We start from the raw sequence: 17570 nt of genomic DNA, 5'->3' as shown, positions 1-17570 counted from the left end.
CTATCTGGGCCCTGCTGATTAAACATGACACGATCACTCGCCATGCATTCAGCTTCTTATAAATGCGGTTTTGTTCAACCAAAAGTTGACAAAGGCAGTATGTTTTGTAAATATAATGGCTCTGAGCATGCTCTATGTATTTGCAACCAGCAGCCATGATTTCCTGCACACTCTGCCGTGTTGTCAGCGATGCTGCTATGAAGGTTACAAACCCCTTTACTCAGGAGCCAGCCTGTAAAAAACTGTGAAAAGACCATGCTGTAATCTGAAAGCATTCCCTCACCAATAGTTCTGCTTTGAATATGACACAAAGCAAAAGTTTATGTGGGCATGTTTATAGCTATAAACAAAGAAGAGGAAACTCAGCTTTTGTTATATTGAATGCAGTTTGCATTTCCTACACCTGTACAAAGGTGGGGCTGGTAGCATATGGCAGGCTGTATCGCTGCTGTTGCTCAGATCATTTTCATGTAAAATGTCAGAGTGCAGGCTGCTCAGAGATCACTTGGTTTAAAGTAAAGACGTGATATTAAGATCCGTGAAAAGGTCTGTTTAAATAAAACCAAAGATTTTTAAAGGCTATAACTAAAGGCTTTTGTTTTGGTAGCTGAGGACACGAGAAATAAAGAGAAGGAGAGAAAGAAGTTATGCCTGCAGATAGGGAGGAAAAAAGGAGGCATTCCTAGATCTGCATGATTTCCGCACATGAATACCACCTGCAGAGAACAACATCAGAGAATGTTGAATACTAAATGTGAATACTAAATTCCTTTTTATGGCTGTACATTTCTTCATTATAAACAGAAGTGTCACTTGGCATTGATTCAGTGCAGTATGGCACCTAGAAAGGTGGATGAACTGATCTTCTAACTGGCTTGCTCACAGCAGTGCTGACCGTCTTTGATACATGCTGATAGTCATCCAGGGTTGGCTGTTGGGCTGCATGTAAGAGTAACACCATGTCTTGTGATCATCCATACAGCTGCTTTTCTTCTAAAGCAAGCAGTACCTAACTGTGAACATCCTTTTTTTTTCCTTAGGTTAAAGAATGTCCTGGTATAAAAATATTTCAAGCTAATGCGTCACTTTATTTCGCCAATAGCGAGTCATACACAAATGCACTGAAGAAAAAGGTGAGCAAAGCAAAATTTTTACTACCTATGTCTTGAAAATTCAAAACATCTTTCGAAATGCCCTTTAGCATAGCCCCTAATACAGTGACCTCTGGTATGATATGAGAAGATATGAGGTGATCCTCCGGCCAACTGCAGATCATCTTAGCAAGGAACAAGATGGTGGGAGGGAGTAAACAGCATGTAGAGCATGCCTCACCTCCTGCCTGACCCACATTTGACTGGGTGGGATTGGCAGAAGCAGAGCTAGCTAAGGACAGAACTGCCTGACCTGGTAGCATTTACACTCGTACTAACTTGTGAAAAATTTTTCTGTAGCTTCCATGACGAGTCTTGTACAAAACAGGTGGGTGGTACTCCTCCACAAAGCAAGAGGTATTAGCAATTTGTGTCCAAGTGCACTTCTCCCCCCTCTGCTTTCTGCACTCAAATCAGCATTCTGTTGAAATATGGCACCTCTGATCTCAAGAGAAGAATGTGATGCATCTCTTCCTCATCTTGTTAACACAGTGCTTGCGAAGATTATTCCTTCTTACTTTATACTGTTCTCACCCCCACCAAGGGACACTGAATAATGCAGGCTTCTTTAAAATTTATGATAGTGATGAATTCAGTGCTAATTGATACTGCAATGTCATCCTAACAAGCTGGATCTTGTCTGATCACGATTTCTTTTCATGGCAGACTGGAGTGGACCCTTGTGCCATATTAGCAGCAAGGAGAAAAGCCCAGAAGAAGCACGCTAGGGAAATAAAGAAGGCTAACGAACTCAAAAAGAAAGCTGTATTGAAGCTAGTGAATTCTTCGGTAAATATTTACCTCTACTTTATCAGCTAACACGGTGCTTTTCGGTGTTACCATTCTTGTTTATAAAAGGCACAGAGTGCTTCTTGGGTAGGAAAACTTGGAGAACAAGCACTGTGCAGTGTGGACAGGCTACAAAGGAACAGCAGAAGGATCAGAGGCTCATGGCTGGATTGGATACTTGTGTTGAACCTCAGTTACGTTAAGATACCACGCTAGGGGAGCAGAGCCTTTCACACTATCATACTGTCTCAGCAGTGGTGTCAGCAGAAGGTAGAGAGATCCAGCCTCTGCCACTCTCCTCTGCACATTCAGAATAATCATACAGAAATAAGATAAAAGAGAAGGTCCTGTAATAAATTTTGTTATCAGTTAAAAGATGCCGTCCGCACTGCTGATCCTGACATGGGTAACAGAGGCAGGTGCATTCAGGAGGGTTGTTTGAAACACGCTTGTGCCTTTGTGCATGTTTAAATTCATCCCCTTGGTGGGAGCTGGTGGGTGCTTATTATCAGAGAAAACCAAGCAAATGCCTAAGTTTGGAGCCCGATTTCTGGCTCTTCCTTTAGATATGTAGACCTCAACATGATGCACAGGGCTAAGGCAAGAAAATAGAGCAAAAGTATATGAACAGGTGCCTGTGTTTGGAAATAAGTAATTCACCCCCAAGATAATAGCTTTAAGCTGTGCATGTGACTGTAGAAAGACTGGGTAGAGGAGACTAAGCCTTGATACAGATAAAGCCGATCCCTGTAATGGTTTAGAGCTGTACACCTTTCAAAGGCTGGCAGAACAGCTGTGTGTGGGGAGGAAGGGGACCTACACTGAAAAAGTATTGGCTATCGTTTAGCTTTATTTGTCTTCTCTCACAGAGTAATGATGTGGAAGGAAATGTAAAACATGAGATAGCAAACGATGAGTTACCTGTAAATGGAAAATCTCTTGATGAGCTTGAACACTTTGTGGAGCCCGAAACAAACATTCACTCTTTAATTCTGGATTTCACCCCAGTGAACTTTGTGGATTCAGTTGGAGCAAAAACCTTAAAATCAGTAAGTTGGGCTTTTTTTTTTTTTTTTTTCTAAAAAAAATAAAATAAAATAACAAAAAAAAAAAACAACAAAAAACTGTAAGTTTGGTACCTTGTAGGGAACCTGTCATCATAGGATGTAAATGCCAACTCAGATACAATCCAGTATCTCACATAATCAGTTTTAATTCTGTAGCTCTGTAAGTTTCAGCTGAATTACTGGAGAATGTGCAGCTCTCACAGTAACTAGTTTACATCTTCCAGAAGAACGATGTGCATAATGATAATGTGTTTAACTTCAGTTTAACTCTATTGCAGATTATAAAAGAATACAAAGAAGTTTCAGTCCACGTCTGTATTGCCAGCTGTAGCGGTGAGTTGAGTTTTTTTGTGAATTTGTGGGAGAGATTGTGTCTCTTACCCTCTGTTTCTGAGTTTTCTCCTGCCAATTGCCTCAGTAGTATCAGTGCTTATTTTGAGTAACATTGAACTAAAATTCAATTTGAGGAAGAGCAAACCTGTATGGATTAGAGCCTTCACTTCAGTGTAAGTGGAGTCCTAATGTAATGAGTTTTCTGATCTTGCTCCCATTTCTTCCAGCTGGCAAATTGTGAGTGGTGCACCTAATGTTGTACCTTGAAGTTGTAAAGATGTAGTTAGAAGAAAAGCCTGCAGTGTTCCAAGTTGGTGATATTTGGAATTGTAGCATCTTCAGCCAAGAACAGGCCTCTCTGTGTGGCTGGAAAAGAGAATTACTTTTTTGGAGTAGAAGTATAATGCAATTCATCCGGATATTTTAAATGTTTAAAGTAATGACAAGAGAACAATTTGTCATCATTTTCTTGAGATGCTTTTGTCTTCCACCTTTTACTTTTGTTTATGTACTGATTCCATAATTGTTTGTTTTAATTTGTAGGTCCTGTTATGAATGAGCTGACGAGACTGAATTTTTTTGACAACAATGTAACAAGAGAGCTGCTCTTTCACAGTATTCACGATGCTGTCCTTGCTTGCCAAGTGAAACACAGGTCTGCTTCACAGACTGCCTCAGACCTCTGAGGATTGACATCTAGCAGAATGGAAGTCGGATTTATGCTGATAGAGACTCTTTTCAAATATTTAATTTGCACAGTTTAAAGAGAGCCTAAGGCTATTTGTATCTACGGGTATAGGGTGGGGCTTTCGGTAGGAAGAGTGGACAAGGAATTTGGAAGCCTTCATGCTCTTGAATTTTTTCCTTCCATCAGGGTACAGCCTTCCAATGACATAAGCATGAAATTATGCAAGGTGAGAAAACTCGTTGTAGTAAGCTACAGTCTGAATCTGATAGACAAGGTGACATTCCTATTCCTGTTGAGAAAATGGGCACTTTAACTCACTGCAAGCTGGGATCTTGCAGAAGAAAACTGTTCTGCAATTCCAATGCACTGTACCAGTGTCTTTACAGTTTTTTTGTAGATTACTTTTAAAGCCTGATGTCAACATCTGCATACCACAGATTTGTATAAACTGTAATGATCTGCCAGCTGGATTCATGAATTCACACTGGTGGCATTAGCTGCTCCTGTTTTTAAATCTTGATGGTACAGTTGTTTTTTTAATTACCTAACCTGTCTCAACTGTGTTTATCCTTTTGTTCCCTGAATATTTTCACTCTTAAGTGAATTTCATGTTAAAAACCTACTGTTTAATTGTTATCAATATGGTACTTCCACTGCCAAAACCTGGTTATACTTTCTAAAAAAAATAATACAGCTGGTTTTAAGCTAAAATTAATTTAGCTTCAGGTTTGTAGACAAAACTGGCTTAAGGCAGGAATGAGGCCTATTAAAATTACCTTAAGAATGGATGCCCTCAATGCAGTTGGAATAAAACGGTAGACAAGGTCTAAAGTCTCAGTGGTCCAAAAAGGAGAAATACTTTCGCCTGAGATGTCTTTCTACCAGCACTGCTGCTTCTGCCTCAGCTTTTAAGTGCTTTGTGAAATAGATTTCAGTAGAACTCCAAAATGTGTTTGGGTATTTTTAATGAATCGGTAGCTTGTTTTTTTTTCTTTTGGCCTTACAACCTGGCCACTATGGTACTCTTTGACTTTGTGTGTGAGTCGCAAAATATGGAAATATAATTCAGGCAAAATAGATCTTCAATGCCTGTATTCCCCTAACAACAACCAATATGAATCTGATCAAAGGTAGGAACGTGAAAGTGTTCCTCTGTAAGTTATTTCAATAGCACAGGGGCAGCAGAGGAGGGTTAAGTAACATTTTGTTTAGCACCCTCAAAGCAAAGGTCCTGTGCATACGGAAATTCAGACTATTTCCTCTTTTCTCAGTGCAGAATCTGCTACTTTTATTTTGGTTCAAACTGTTGCGCTTAGGGTTTGCTTCAAGTAAACTGAGTTTTCCAAGAACTGGGGGCAGTGGGGGAAGGTGTTTCCTTTCCTTGGACTCCCCTGCCACTAGGGATAGGAAGCTTTCTGCATCAGAAGTTACTGCTTAGCTGGAGTTCAAAGTATGAATTGAATGCACGTTAACACAGTGTGTGTGTTTATTTAAAAAAAAAAAAACTTTTTGGTACATTTTATAATGTTAACTAGTTTAACAAGCCTTTGTATCTACATACAGTATATTTTTCTACTTTCAGCTTGTTGCAGCTTCAGTTTTTAACTATGTAGTCTCTTCAGTTCACATCAAAATCTTGTCAACTTCTAAAATAAAGTGATTGTCATAACATACCAAAATTACCTACTTTGTCTCAGCAAGACACCGTACGTGGGAAAAGCCAACGTCCCAGGGTGCAATTGCCTGTTCTTAAGGTGTGGGCTAGGAAGAATAGACTAGACTAGTGTAGAAGAGTTCAGCTGGAAGGGCCTTCAACGATCATCTAGTCCAACTGCCGGACCTCTTCAGGGCTAACCAAAAGTTAATGCATGTTATTCCTCTCTAGGAAGCCCATTCCAGCATTTGAACACCCTAAAACCAAAGAAATTTTTTGTGATGTCCAGGCTGAACCTCCCCTGGTGCAGCTCTGTGCCATTCCCCCACATTCTGTCATCAGTTACTGGGAGCAGGGACTGGCACCTCCCTCTGCACGTCCCCTCCTCAGGAGGCTGCAGAGAGCAATGAGGCCGCCCCTCAGCCTCCTGTTCTGAGTGCCCTCAGCCCCTCCTCACAGGCCGTGCCTTCCTGCCCTTGTACAAGCTTTGCTGCCCTCCTCTAGAGGCTTTTGAGGACTTTAACGTCCTTTTTATAACATGGAGGCCAGAACTGCACACAATATTCAAGGTGAGGTCACACCAACTACATGCAGTGAAAGACTCACCTCTTTTGACTGGCTGGCTGGGCTGTGTAATGCACCCCAAACTGGTTTGCCCTTTTGGCTGCCAGGGCAGCTGCAGCTCGTGGTTGACTGATGCATCTCCCAAGACAAACACTTACCTCGTGGCTGTGTGACATCAAATGAGCAAATGCGTATGCTTGGGCTAGAACAGTACTACAGGTTGGTCTCTCAACCAGATTTCTTGCAGCCCTGCTGAGGGAAGAGACAGTCTTAAGGTCAGTCCAGAGAGTTTCAAGATTTCCTGTATGCATAGTTCAAAAAAGAGGTGATGGGAAGAAAAAATTATAGAGTAGAAGGTGTCTTCTTCATGCAGTTTTGGCCTTTGTTACCCACCGTTTAGAGCTAAGGAAGTGTTCCCCATGTTGGGGTTATCAGCCTGCTTGCGTTCTTCATTTCAGCAGCACTCAAGTGCTGCCACGAGCCATGTGAATGTGTCTCTACTGCTCCTCACCCTCCTGGCTCCAGCATAAGACCCTGTCCAGGTGCCACTGCAACGCAACTGATGCTGCATTTTCCCTTGTGGCTCTCCTGGTGAGCTGCTGGGATCAGCCTGTGTGGGGCTGGTGCTGTGCACCCCACTCCTAATTACTAGCAGCATTGCTGGTAATTCATCTAGTAAAGTAAAATCTGGAAGCTTTTGATTGGTCTTACTGTGCTTTGCTGCCACCAGCTGAGACAGTGCTCTCCAGCCTGTCACCTACTGAAAAGTAAATGGATTGCCCTTCTGCTGAGGGACAAGCTGCTCTTTAGAGAGCAAGAAGTTTAAATCCCACCTTAAGCTTGTCAGTGTTGGGTTAAACAAACCCACATCCTTTTTCCTCTCCCCTTTGCCTACATTCAGACGCTCAGTGCTGAAGCCTCACCACAGCAAACAGCACTGAGTAGCCGAGGTCCTGCTGGATGTTGAAATGCCACTTCACGCTGAGAACAATATTCCTTTCCCCTTACTTTTTCGCAAGAGCACTGATGGTAATTCAGGGTGCGATCACCAGCTCCTTCCTACATACTTTACTCACCCTTCTTAAATAAAAGGTACATTTCATTTCAAGCACTGCACTTTGAGCCATATTCAGTCGCTGCTGCTTTCTGACCCACTTTCCTCTCTGGCTCAGAATGAAAATATTCTGTCCTACCACTAAACCTGCACCCTACCCAAACCCCCTCCCCCCCCAAAAAAAAATTGTTGAAATTAAACCTGATAAAATTTCTCTCACTTTCAAGACAAAACTGTTCCCAAACAGCTTTACATTCTCAGGTGTTTCTTCAGGCTCTTTTTTCTAACTCACTTTTCACAGTTTGATGCAATGCCTGAAAAAGGTCAAATGAAAGTATGTTGCTTTTCAGCGACCTACCAGTGCAGCTCTACCGGAACATGCCAGATAAATATCAACCTTTTATCTGCAGCCACCGACTACAAGCAATTTTCCAGATACTGAAGCATCAGGACCCTACCAGGGTGACCTCTGTGTTTAGTAGCATCCTATACAAGTAATCTGACATATCAAAGTACTCACTAGTAGATTTAGACTGATGTCAAACTTCAAGGTTTTTTTTAGAGCAGGAACGTGAGGAAACAATCTTCATTTCCTTAGTGCTCTGAAATTACACTCACTTCTTCCTCCCTCTTTATGCAACACTTACTATTTAGTAAGAAACAGAAAAAAGGGATGAAAGTGTCCCCTCTGAAAAAGGGATGAAGAAAAAAATTTCCCCCCCTGTAGAGTGGTTATGATAGTATGATAGCACCAGCGTTCACCCATGGAGAAAACAGAGCCCTTCACATCTTCCCCAAGCTTGGCAGTGACTGACCACTAAGACCGTGAGCTGAGCTGTTTGTGCTTTCTCCTTAGCTCAACATTTGCATTTTCTTTTCTCCTTTTCTTGGGACACACCTACACCTTGCTGCTTAGCATCAAGCATTTCCGAGTACACCCAGAAGCACTGCAGTCTCTTTGGGATCTTTCAGTGCTTCCCCAGCTTAGACTCTAAGTTTTGGGGTGTAAACGGTGGCTGGGAATCTGAACTCAAGATCTCTAACACTGCTCAGGTATCCATTTAAAAATACATTGCTGGTTTAGGCTGTGGTGTTAAGACTTTTCTACAGCAGCAATACTCCACTAAGCGTGGAACATATTCATAAAGAAATCCCATCTGTTATTTGGAATATTTCATTTATTTCTTGCTTCCAAGAACAAGACACGAATGACTACATGTGGATTTTGGTTTCACAAAGTTAAACTACAGAAAAAGGAAAAATTTTCCAAGGTATTAGTTGTAGGTCATGTAGCGGGGAGTAGCACTGAACTTTGCGTAGGATTTAATGACTTTGTTCACTGCTTCTAAGAAGTCTTTCTCAGTTGCAATTTTTCGACGTGCTCGGATCGCAAACATGCCTGCCTCCGTGCAGACGCTGCGAATCTCAGCTCCTTTAAAAGAAAGGGGTAAATGAATTCAACACTGACCACCAACAGAGAGGAAGCATATGCAAAATATTTTTAAAAAACTCACCTGTGCTATTAGGACACAGTCGAGCCAACAGCTCAAATCTTATGTCCCTTTCAACACTCATTGAACGAGCGTGTATCTTGAATATGTGAGTTCGCCCCTGAAAAAGAGTGGATAGAAGTGTTCATGGTGCAAAAAAGGTGGTGACTTGACTTGCTCTCAGCATGTAGCTGTCCCCTTCCACAGCAAGGGCAGATGGAAAATGATAGGTAGGTAGGAAATTAGAGTTTTATTTGCTATGTCTGGACTAGAATACTTAAGCAATGGAAAACTACCTGTCCATGAAACTGAATTAAGAAAGTAACTGAAAGAGCTTTAATGGCAGAAGTACCTCAAAAGACCTAAATAAAGCACATTCCAACTAAACTACTAAATCATGGAACCAGTTAAAGACTTCTTTATCTATTCAGTCAGAAATATACAGTATGCATAGCTACAGCTTCCCTGCCAGGGATGGAATTTGTGCAGTGGGGGAAAACCTTCTTTTGCACATCTTTAATCTCCCAGGTTTCTATGTGGCTTCACCTAAGAGTGCTGCTTTTGTTAATTCTCGTAAACTGCTTCCAGACAGTAATGCCTTAACTGAAGAAACACTCAAAATCAGAACACTCAAAATATATTTGACAGTGAAAGAAAGCATTCTGACCTCAAGATCAGGCAAGCTAAACTCTATCTTCCTATCCAACCTCCCAGGCCTCATCAGTGCTGGATCCAGAGTATCAGGTCTGTTTGTAGCCATCAGCACTTTGATGTTGCCTCGTGGGTCAAAACCATCCAACTGGTTGATCAGCTCCAGCATGGTGCGCTGCACTTCGTTGTCACCCCCAGCCCCATCATCGAAACGAGCACCTGGAGAGAGAAAACGGGAGAGAAAACACAAAGTAAGAGAGGGACCTTCAGAGCAGGCAGACGTCACAGCTGTTGTATGTAAAACAACAGGAGAAATATATTTAAATTACATACAAATATTTGTGATGAGTTCATAACAAGGTGTGAGGGGATTAGTTGAAAACGACACATTTCAAACAAAAAGTGATCGGTGCTATCTGTCAGTTACAATAAACACTGTATCTTCATCCTTGATATTACAGGGCCTATCTCCTTGCCTAGTAACTGACCAAAATGCTGATGTATAAATGCATCTTGGTGGTTTTTGTTTGTTTGCTTTTTAGTATTTTTTTTATTTACATCCCCTCAACCAAAATCCTCCCCACTTGCCTGTGTAAAAATTGTTTTACTTTGAAAAGACTGAGGTACTTCCTTTGTGAGAAAAGAAAAAAAAATACAACATAATTTTTAGGCAGTGATAAAGATTTAGTATGTAGCCTAGAACCTGAAGAGGGTTTAAGTTAACAGGACTTTTTCCAAATACAACAGAGAAGTTTTTACTAAAGTTTAAATAATCCAGGTGTTACAAACATGCAGAAGTGACTTCACATCTGAGCTAAATATGTTCAGGCTATGTAAACCACCTCTTGATAGCTTCCCAGACACAGTATGTGCTGGTAGTATTTAGGTATTTACAAGTAAGCTTCTTGTAATTCTTTATCCTTGTTGCTGCATTTCAACACAAAAAGAAAATCTGAAAGTTCTCGTATGAAAGTAGAGATATCTACTACAAACATACCTCCAATGGCATCAATTTCATCAAAGAATATGAGACAAGCTTTTTTAGTTCTGGCCATTTCAAAGAGTTCACGAACCATTCGAGCTCCCTGAAAGGAAAAAAACAACCACACCCACACCTCAAATTTTTGTTACAGATTCAAGATACATTAAAGGAAAACTATCACACTATTCATGCCTCCAAACAATTCTAAGTTTCCAATGATAAAACTCTCTTATTTGTACAAATATATGTATAACCAGAAATTCATAGATCTTAAAGCAATTCATAAAGGAGAGAAGAGGCAAATCACTACTAAAATTCAGAAGTAGTCCAGATGAAGTCATCTACCTCAGGGCCAACTGAAGTGGCACTGTTGGGACCAAAATCCTCATTCTAGAGTCCCCCAAACCACAGATTAAACACTGCACTGCAAAATCCATTTCATCGGTGACAGTATAGCTCAGGTGTTATAACTGATTGCCTGACAATTCTTCTACCCCCTTCTGCCTCCAGCATGCTAGATCATCAATCCATCATATCCACTAGGGTGTCTGGTCCCCACAACCGCAGCTCTGCAATTCACTCCACACTCCATTAAGTATTTGCTCTTACCTCTCCCACGTACTTCTGCACCAACTCAGATCCAATTACTCTGATGAAGCAGGCATCAGTCCTGTTAGCAACAGCACGGGCACAAAGTGTTTTGCCCGTACCAGGTGGCCCAAACAAAAGTACTCCTTTGGGAGGCTCGATTCCAAGGTTCACAAATCTTTCAGGCTGAGATGGTGGGAAACAGAGGGCATCAAAGATTATGTGCCAAGTAAGAAAATCATTAATGACAAGCAATAAATACGAAACTAGACCGGATTTCATTTGTTAAAACTAGACCTCTTTTAACTTAGTTATTTACATTCAGCTACATTAACTTTTTTTTTTTTTTTCAAATGCTAATAGATAACCAGGATAGTTTTGAAATAATAGGAGTTTCAATCTGGAGGTAACTTACATGAAGCAGAGGGGTTTCAACCACCTCTCTGAGCTTTTCAATCTGCTCTTTACAACCACCAACATCACTGTAAGTGACATCTGGTTTTTCTTCCACCTGCATAACAAAAAGGTAAATTAGAAGTTAACAACCTGATGCTTCATCACTCCAGGCCTTCAACAGCCCAGAACAAAATCTGGCCAAAGAAACTAAAATTACAAGATCAAACAATATCATAATAAGTAAAGGCAGTTCTCACTTGCATCATGGTGACTGTGGGATCAATCTTTGGAGGCAAAGGGATGTGGATTTGATACTTGTTCCTGTCCACCCTGTTGAGAAGAAATAAAGAATATTTATTTTAACAAGAGTTAATTAAACTGCTATGTAGAAATAACTCTGTAAAAGATGAAGCTGAATTTTCGAACTAGTCTTTTCTCTGGAATCGAGATAACCCAGCCCTCAAAGCTAACAGCCAGATGGGCTAGAAACTGGAATTTCTTCTGCAGAGAAGCTTAAGGTTTCCAAAAATATTAATTCCAAAATATTTTAAAAACTAAACTTCAAAATCTCCAGGAGAGCAAACTGGTAAAATATTGATTCTACAGTTAATTGGCTTCATCTCTTAAGCAAACATTTCCTGGAGCTGCTCTGTGTGTATTTGTGTAGACAGTCAAAGAGAAAGCACACTGCTCAGGCTCCCTGAAAGCTGGGACTATTGGGGCCCACAGTGAAAGGTTTCAGTCCATAGTGCACTGAACTTGTTTTCAGTAGAATGAGATCAAAAACATTTCCAGCAGAGCAGGATAAGTTATAAGCAGGCAGATAAGTTATTGTCTTCTAACAGAAAGACATTGTTATGATTTCAACTACTGTGAAAATATCAAATGTCTCTTGTTGATGTCAACCCAATGGACCAGATGAGAAAGCTTCAATCTTCAGTAAAACTCTAAGAACACAAGGATTTTGCTTACCCAACTCTCATGCCTTCTTCTATGTCAGTAGGTGCCACCTGGTCACTGAGATCCACCACAAATTTGGCAAACTGTTTGACATTGATAATGTACTTGGGATCCTCGGAGTCTGCATTGATGATCTTTGTACACCTAATACAGAACATACAATTAATGCCACCGGGTAAACAATTAACTGCCCTGCTATTTCTGTAAGCACCACAAAACAGACTGATTGTATCCTCCAAACATATTGGAAGAGCTATTGTACTTGTGATTCTATTATTATAGCAACATGCAATAATTATAAAAGTAAATGCAAGTGTGAAATATGTAATATACCATCAAGCATAATACACTTGCTTTTTGATGCGATGGTTAGAAGTATTCTCAATATGCACAAAATGTGAAGCTTCTTTAAAAAAAAAAAAGTCTACCTAAGTTATAAATCACATTTTTAACATTATGCAGCTCCACTCCAAAACTGAAGAAAGAGTGCACCCACCTGGCGACCTGTAATGGCTGCTCACTTTGGAGAGTTTGCTTATCTGCAGCCAAATCCCAAAGGGCAGGAGGAGCCAGGCCGGTGTCAGATTCCTTAATTCCTAGGTAAAACACAGACAGGCTGAGGAGGAAGAAGCTAAGTGGTATGTCAGCAACCTTTCACATACTGAGAACTCTACACATAAGTCTGCTGGAAGCTTTTTAAGATCTCTAAACAAACACGTACACACACCTCTAGTGAAAAACACATGCAAATCTCTTTAATGAGCTCCCTGAAGAAACAAGGACTATTGTGACAGTGCCAGCTGAACACAAACGCCAGTCTATCCATACTCTAATACAATTTTGCAGTATGAATAACAACACTCAAACTTGAGAAAGATAACAGAAGCACATTTCAAAACAGTTTCAGAAAAGGAGTGAAAGCCTGCAAGTGTTTTCACCAAGGGAAAGCTTTAGTGCAAGATATTAGAAGCTAAGGGATTCATACAGATGGAAGACCTTGTAGATCTCCCAAAACATGGATACAAAAATACCATCTCCATCATATATTTGAAAAAGTAAAAATAAAAAAATCAAGGATTTTGTTTTATTAGACCTGCCTAATCAAAAATGAGACTGCCACCTACAAAGTAAAAATCCCACATTACCAGATAAAGAAATGCATCCTTTAGGGAAAAATAACATTAATAAAATCAATGCAGAAGTTGTTTAAAATCAACTTCTTAAAACACCCATTTCGGTGTATGCCTCTCTTCTACTGCAAGTTATGTTAAGAAGGAAAGATACCTGTGAGCTCATTGATTTTCTTAAGTAGTTGTTGGATATCATCTTCTACTTGCTTGATCTGCCTTGAGTATGTGCTCTGGCCCTGGAAAAGAAATATTGTGTTGATTTTTCAACTCAGATAATTTTTTATCTAGGAAAAAGTGCCAATAGATGCTGAGCATCACAATGTTCAACACTGTCTTGGTATAATAAAAAACAATTGATCACAAGCAAAAAAGATTGTATTAAGTTCCAGTAATAATAATAACTCCATCCACCAAAAATAGATTGCAGTTTCACAGTTCTGAGCAACGTGCAAGTGGAAATTTCTCCTATCTGTCAGATTCAAGGATTTGTTTTTCCTTTTAAACCTGTGCAGCCTTATTTTGTAACTGTTCTTTTCCTAAGCTCTAAAAAGGACTTTGTAAAAATTATATACAGAAGTTCTGCATGCAGTAGCTGAATAGCACCAAATGAAAAAACATTTGTACGAGTGCTTTTTTTTACCTTATCCAACCTCTCTATCACCCACAGGATACAGCAGAAAGATCAAGGGGCATATGAGATTCTCAATGGTGATAAAATGCTTTGCTATCTTGCCTGGCCTAATGCCAGCAGATCTGCATTTCCTTTACAAGATCTCCCTCCTACCAATCTGGCAACAAAAAAGATGCCACAGTGTGCTCAACCCCTATTTCAGAGTCCTTCCACAGTTGCAGAGTTGTACTGTCAGTGCAATTTAGACTACTGGCAAACATATTCAAATCTACACATACGCTAAGCTGAAAGTTTCTTTCTTCTGAAGGGTCCTTAAACAGACCCACTGCACTTTCTGGCAGAGAGGGGTAGTTTGCATTTCAAGCCTTATTGTCCATGGAACACACCTCCCAGGATTATGCTATCCCTGATAAACTCTGTGATTTTTCTAACCGGATACAAGCAAATTGGATAGAGTCTTAAAGATAGTTCTTTATAATGCAAGGAAAATTGGCTACTTGGTGAAAAAGCCCTACTAAACCCTAGCCATTAGAACCTCATGACAATCAGCTACAAGATACAGAGCAAAAATTTAAAAATACTTCATTAGCTCCAAGATAACTAGATTATTTTTAGGGTTGTGAGTTGAGTTTGGGGCTTTCTTGTTACAAGGGAAAAGGGAGAAAAGATTTTGGCAGGAGAAAAAAATCAATAGCAGATCTGCTTCTCCTGACTATTCACTAAATACATGTCCCACCACTTGTGTATTCAATTCATAACTAGACTCTCTTTTTAATTTAACACTCTTGCATACAAATGTTACTTACATAGGTTTTAAGCAAGGCAATATCTCCTTCATCCAGTGCTGAAACAAGACAGGAAAGACTTAGATTCCGATTATAAAACAAAAACAGTATCAAACCTGCTTCTAAAACATGCAAATACACATTTTTATGAATGCTTGCCTTCTTGTTATGTACAAATCCCTCAAAATGGATCCTTTTGAGTCTTTTGTTTTCTTTTGATTTAGTGAAAATAAATAAAGTGTCAGATGTTCAAGAAAAACAAAACTGTCTCCAGCTACGCTCTTAAGTATCTGTACCATCCAGAGCTCACAGTAAGCAAACTACTTAAACTCTGACTTGCTCAGGGTAACTTGTCATCAGTGACTGTACAGAAAATGAACAGAACAAATCAAAACTTCACCTTTTCAACCTTTTGGTTTATGTTTAAGAATACATCAATTAAAATCCAAATAACTTTTGTATAACCACTTCAATCACCACCTTCTAGCAGTGCTGTCTCTCTCGAGTTGTGCAGCGTGAGCAGAGAACAACCATAACTAAGCTCATCGCAATAACAAAAAACTCCTGTGAACTAATAAAGCAGCCAGGAATCAATAACTACCATAAAGCCGATTTTTAATAGTATAAAATGTACACATGGGAATGGTCGCACTAGGCAAGATCAACAGTTTGGTCCTATATATACCCCTTCTCCAACAAGAAGGTCTACGATCATAGCAAATACTTAGTGACCTCCCACTTTTGGGTCCTACGTTGTTATTAAAAGTCCTTAAAAGATTTTCTTTACGTGAGCATTTCCTAACAACTCTTTGAGCCCCTGTCAACTTTCAGCAACTTTTGGCGGAATATACAGGAAGAAATCCCCTGGTTTAACTCACATTGTGCTTCCTTTTACCTGACTTAGACTTGGAATTTAAACATTTTACTTGGGCCTCTAAATCCGTGCATCGGATCAAGCACCATCAGCTTTTAAACGTCTAAGCTTTCACACTGAGTCCTGTCCCACAGGGTTGTCCCAGTGAACTCCCTCTGTTAAGAAAAATGTGACAATTACTGTTGGTCCCTACTTACTTCCACATCACTTGAAGTTTAACAGACCTGCACCATTCCCTCTCCTGTCTCCCCAAAGCTCTACCTTTTTAGACTAAATCCTGGTCTTCACCTTAAGCACCCCTAGCATTTTGTTGTTCTCTCTCCTCTAATTTCCCTGTAGCCTTTTTATGACAGAGGGAGCCAAAAACACACAGCATGAAAATCTGGGCACGCTGTGCATTACACAGAGTTTCGAGGAGGCATTTTCTGTATTGATCCGTATTTCTCCCCCGATTATTTGCACTACCCCATTGACTTTCTGGTATCTACTAAACACTACCCTGCTATAATTCAGAAATCATTCTCGAGGGGGAGCAGTTCAAAGTCCACCACTGATGCCATATAGGTGTACTTTTTTCCTCCAGATGTTATTATTTTGCAACTAACGGCGTGAACTAAACAGGCAGGTGAAATCCACCCGGTGTGAGGCAGAACTGGTGGCTTTCAGGCTGTGTCAGTGTCACCAGAGGGAACTGCTGCTCTGCTTTCACTGAAGTCCTTACTGAAGGGATGGGATCACAGGGAATTTGGCAGTGAGCTGTGGAGGACTCCACTCACGAAAAAAAGATAAATATCATGTTTACTCATGCTGATCTTTTAATTATGCCGCGTAGTAGCGAATCAGGCTTTCCAAGACCCTCTCCTCATAGAACCAGGCCGCAACGCCCAGATCTAACGCGCTTTTCCATGGCTTTAACCCATTTTTCCCCCCTTTCAGCCGCTCCCCCCCGGGGCCCGGCCCCTCGGTGCGCCCCGCGGGAGCTGGGCGGGGGGCCCGGCGGCCTCTCCCCCGGCCGGCGGCGGTCCCTCACCGCGGATGGGCTTCTCCTCCTTCTCCTCCTCCTTCGTTTTCCGCTGGTCGGCGCCCAGGTAGTCCGGCATCGCGGCTTCCCTCGCTTCTCTTCCTCCTTTTCTCCTGCGGAAGGCCCGGCGCTGCTGTGTAACGCTTCCGGGGCTCCGCTGCCTCCTCCTCCTCCTCCTCCTCCCCTTCCTCCTCCTCTTTTTCCTCCTTCAGCCCCTCACCCGGGCTGCTCCCTGCCCTCCCGCTATGTTTCCGAGGAGAGTGGTCCCCCCGTGTCCCCCCGGTGTAATGGTTTAGGGGGTGCCCCCCACCCCCCCGTGTGATGGTTTAGGGGTGTGATGGGGCATGGAGGTCCCGGAGCGTGCCTAGAGCAGGGCTGTGAGGCTGCTGCAGGGGCTGGAGCACAAGTCCTGTGAGGAGAGGCTGAGGGAGCTGGGGGTGTTTAGGCTGGAGAAAAGGAGGCTCAGGGCAGACCTTACTGATCTCTGCAAAGGAAGGTGTCAGGAGCCGGGGGTCGGCCTCATCTTGCATATAACTAGTGACAGGACCAGAGGGAATGGTCTCGAGTTGTGCCAGGGGAGGTTCAGGCTGGCAATGAGGAGCCATTTCTGCTCAGAAAGAGCAGTCAGGCACTGGGACGGGTTGCCCAGGGAGGTGGTGGAGTCACCGTCCCTGGGGGTGCTCAAGGAGAGGTTGGACGTGGTGCTTGGGGACACGCTTCAGTGGCTGACATTAGCGGCAGGCGGTGGTTGAACCAGATGAT

General features: G+C 41.5%; 2 protein-coding genes across 2 annotated transcripts in view; one reads left to right on the top strand and one right to left on the bottom strand.

Annotated features, from left to right (window-relative positions):
- Nucleotides 1-5661, top strand: part of SLC26A5 (solute carrier family 26 member 5) — a 34154-nt gene extending 28493 nt beyond the window's left edge. The window contains exons 16-20 of the mRNA XM_032205496.1: nt 1041-1133; nt 1818-1940; nt 2810-2989; nt 3286-3340; nt 3884-5661. Of these exons, the coding sequence (XP_032061387.1) occupies nt 1041-1133; nt 1818-1940; nt 2810-2989; nt 3286-3340; nt 3884-4026 (594 nt within the window). The 3' untranslated portion in view covers nt 4027-5661. The remainder of the gene's footprint in view (nt 1-1040; nt 1134-1817; nt 1941-2809; nt 2990-3285; nt 3341-3883) is intronic.
- Nucleotides 5662-8458: 2797 nt separating this feature from the next.
- On the bottom strand, nt 8459-16965 carry PSMC2 (proteasome 26S subunit, ATPase 2). The gene is made up of 12 exons (XM_032206351.1): nt 16818-16965; nt 14935-14972; nt 13652-13733; nt 12864-12963; nt 12380-12511; nt 11665-11737; nt 11427-11522; nt 11033-11197; nt 10439-10526; nt 9458-9660; nt 8815-8911; nt 8459-8732 (listed from the first exon to the last, which is right to left on the bottom strand). Exons 1-12 carry the CDS (start codon nt 16885-16887, stop codon nt 8575-8577), a joined length of 1302 nt encoding a protein of 433 aa, XP_032062242.1. The 5' UTR covers nt 16888-16965; the 3' UTR covers nt 8459-8574.
- Nucleotides 16966-17570: the final 605 nt, after the last annotated feature.

The sequence above is a fragment of the Aythya fuligula genome, chromosome 1, assembly GCF_009819795.1.
Source record: "Aythya fuligula isolate bAytFul2 chromosome 1, bAytFul2.pri, whole genome shotgun sequence".
Classification (NCBI taxonomy): domain Eukaryota; kingdom Metazoa; phylum Chordata; class Aves; order Anseriformes; family Anatidae; genus Aythya; species Aythya fuligula.
Note: the sequence above shows the minus strand (reverse complement) of the source record. Positions and strands in the feature narration are given on the sequence as shown.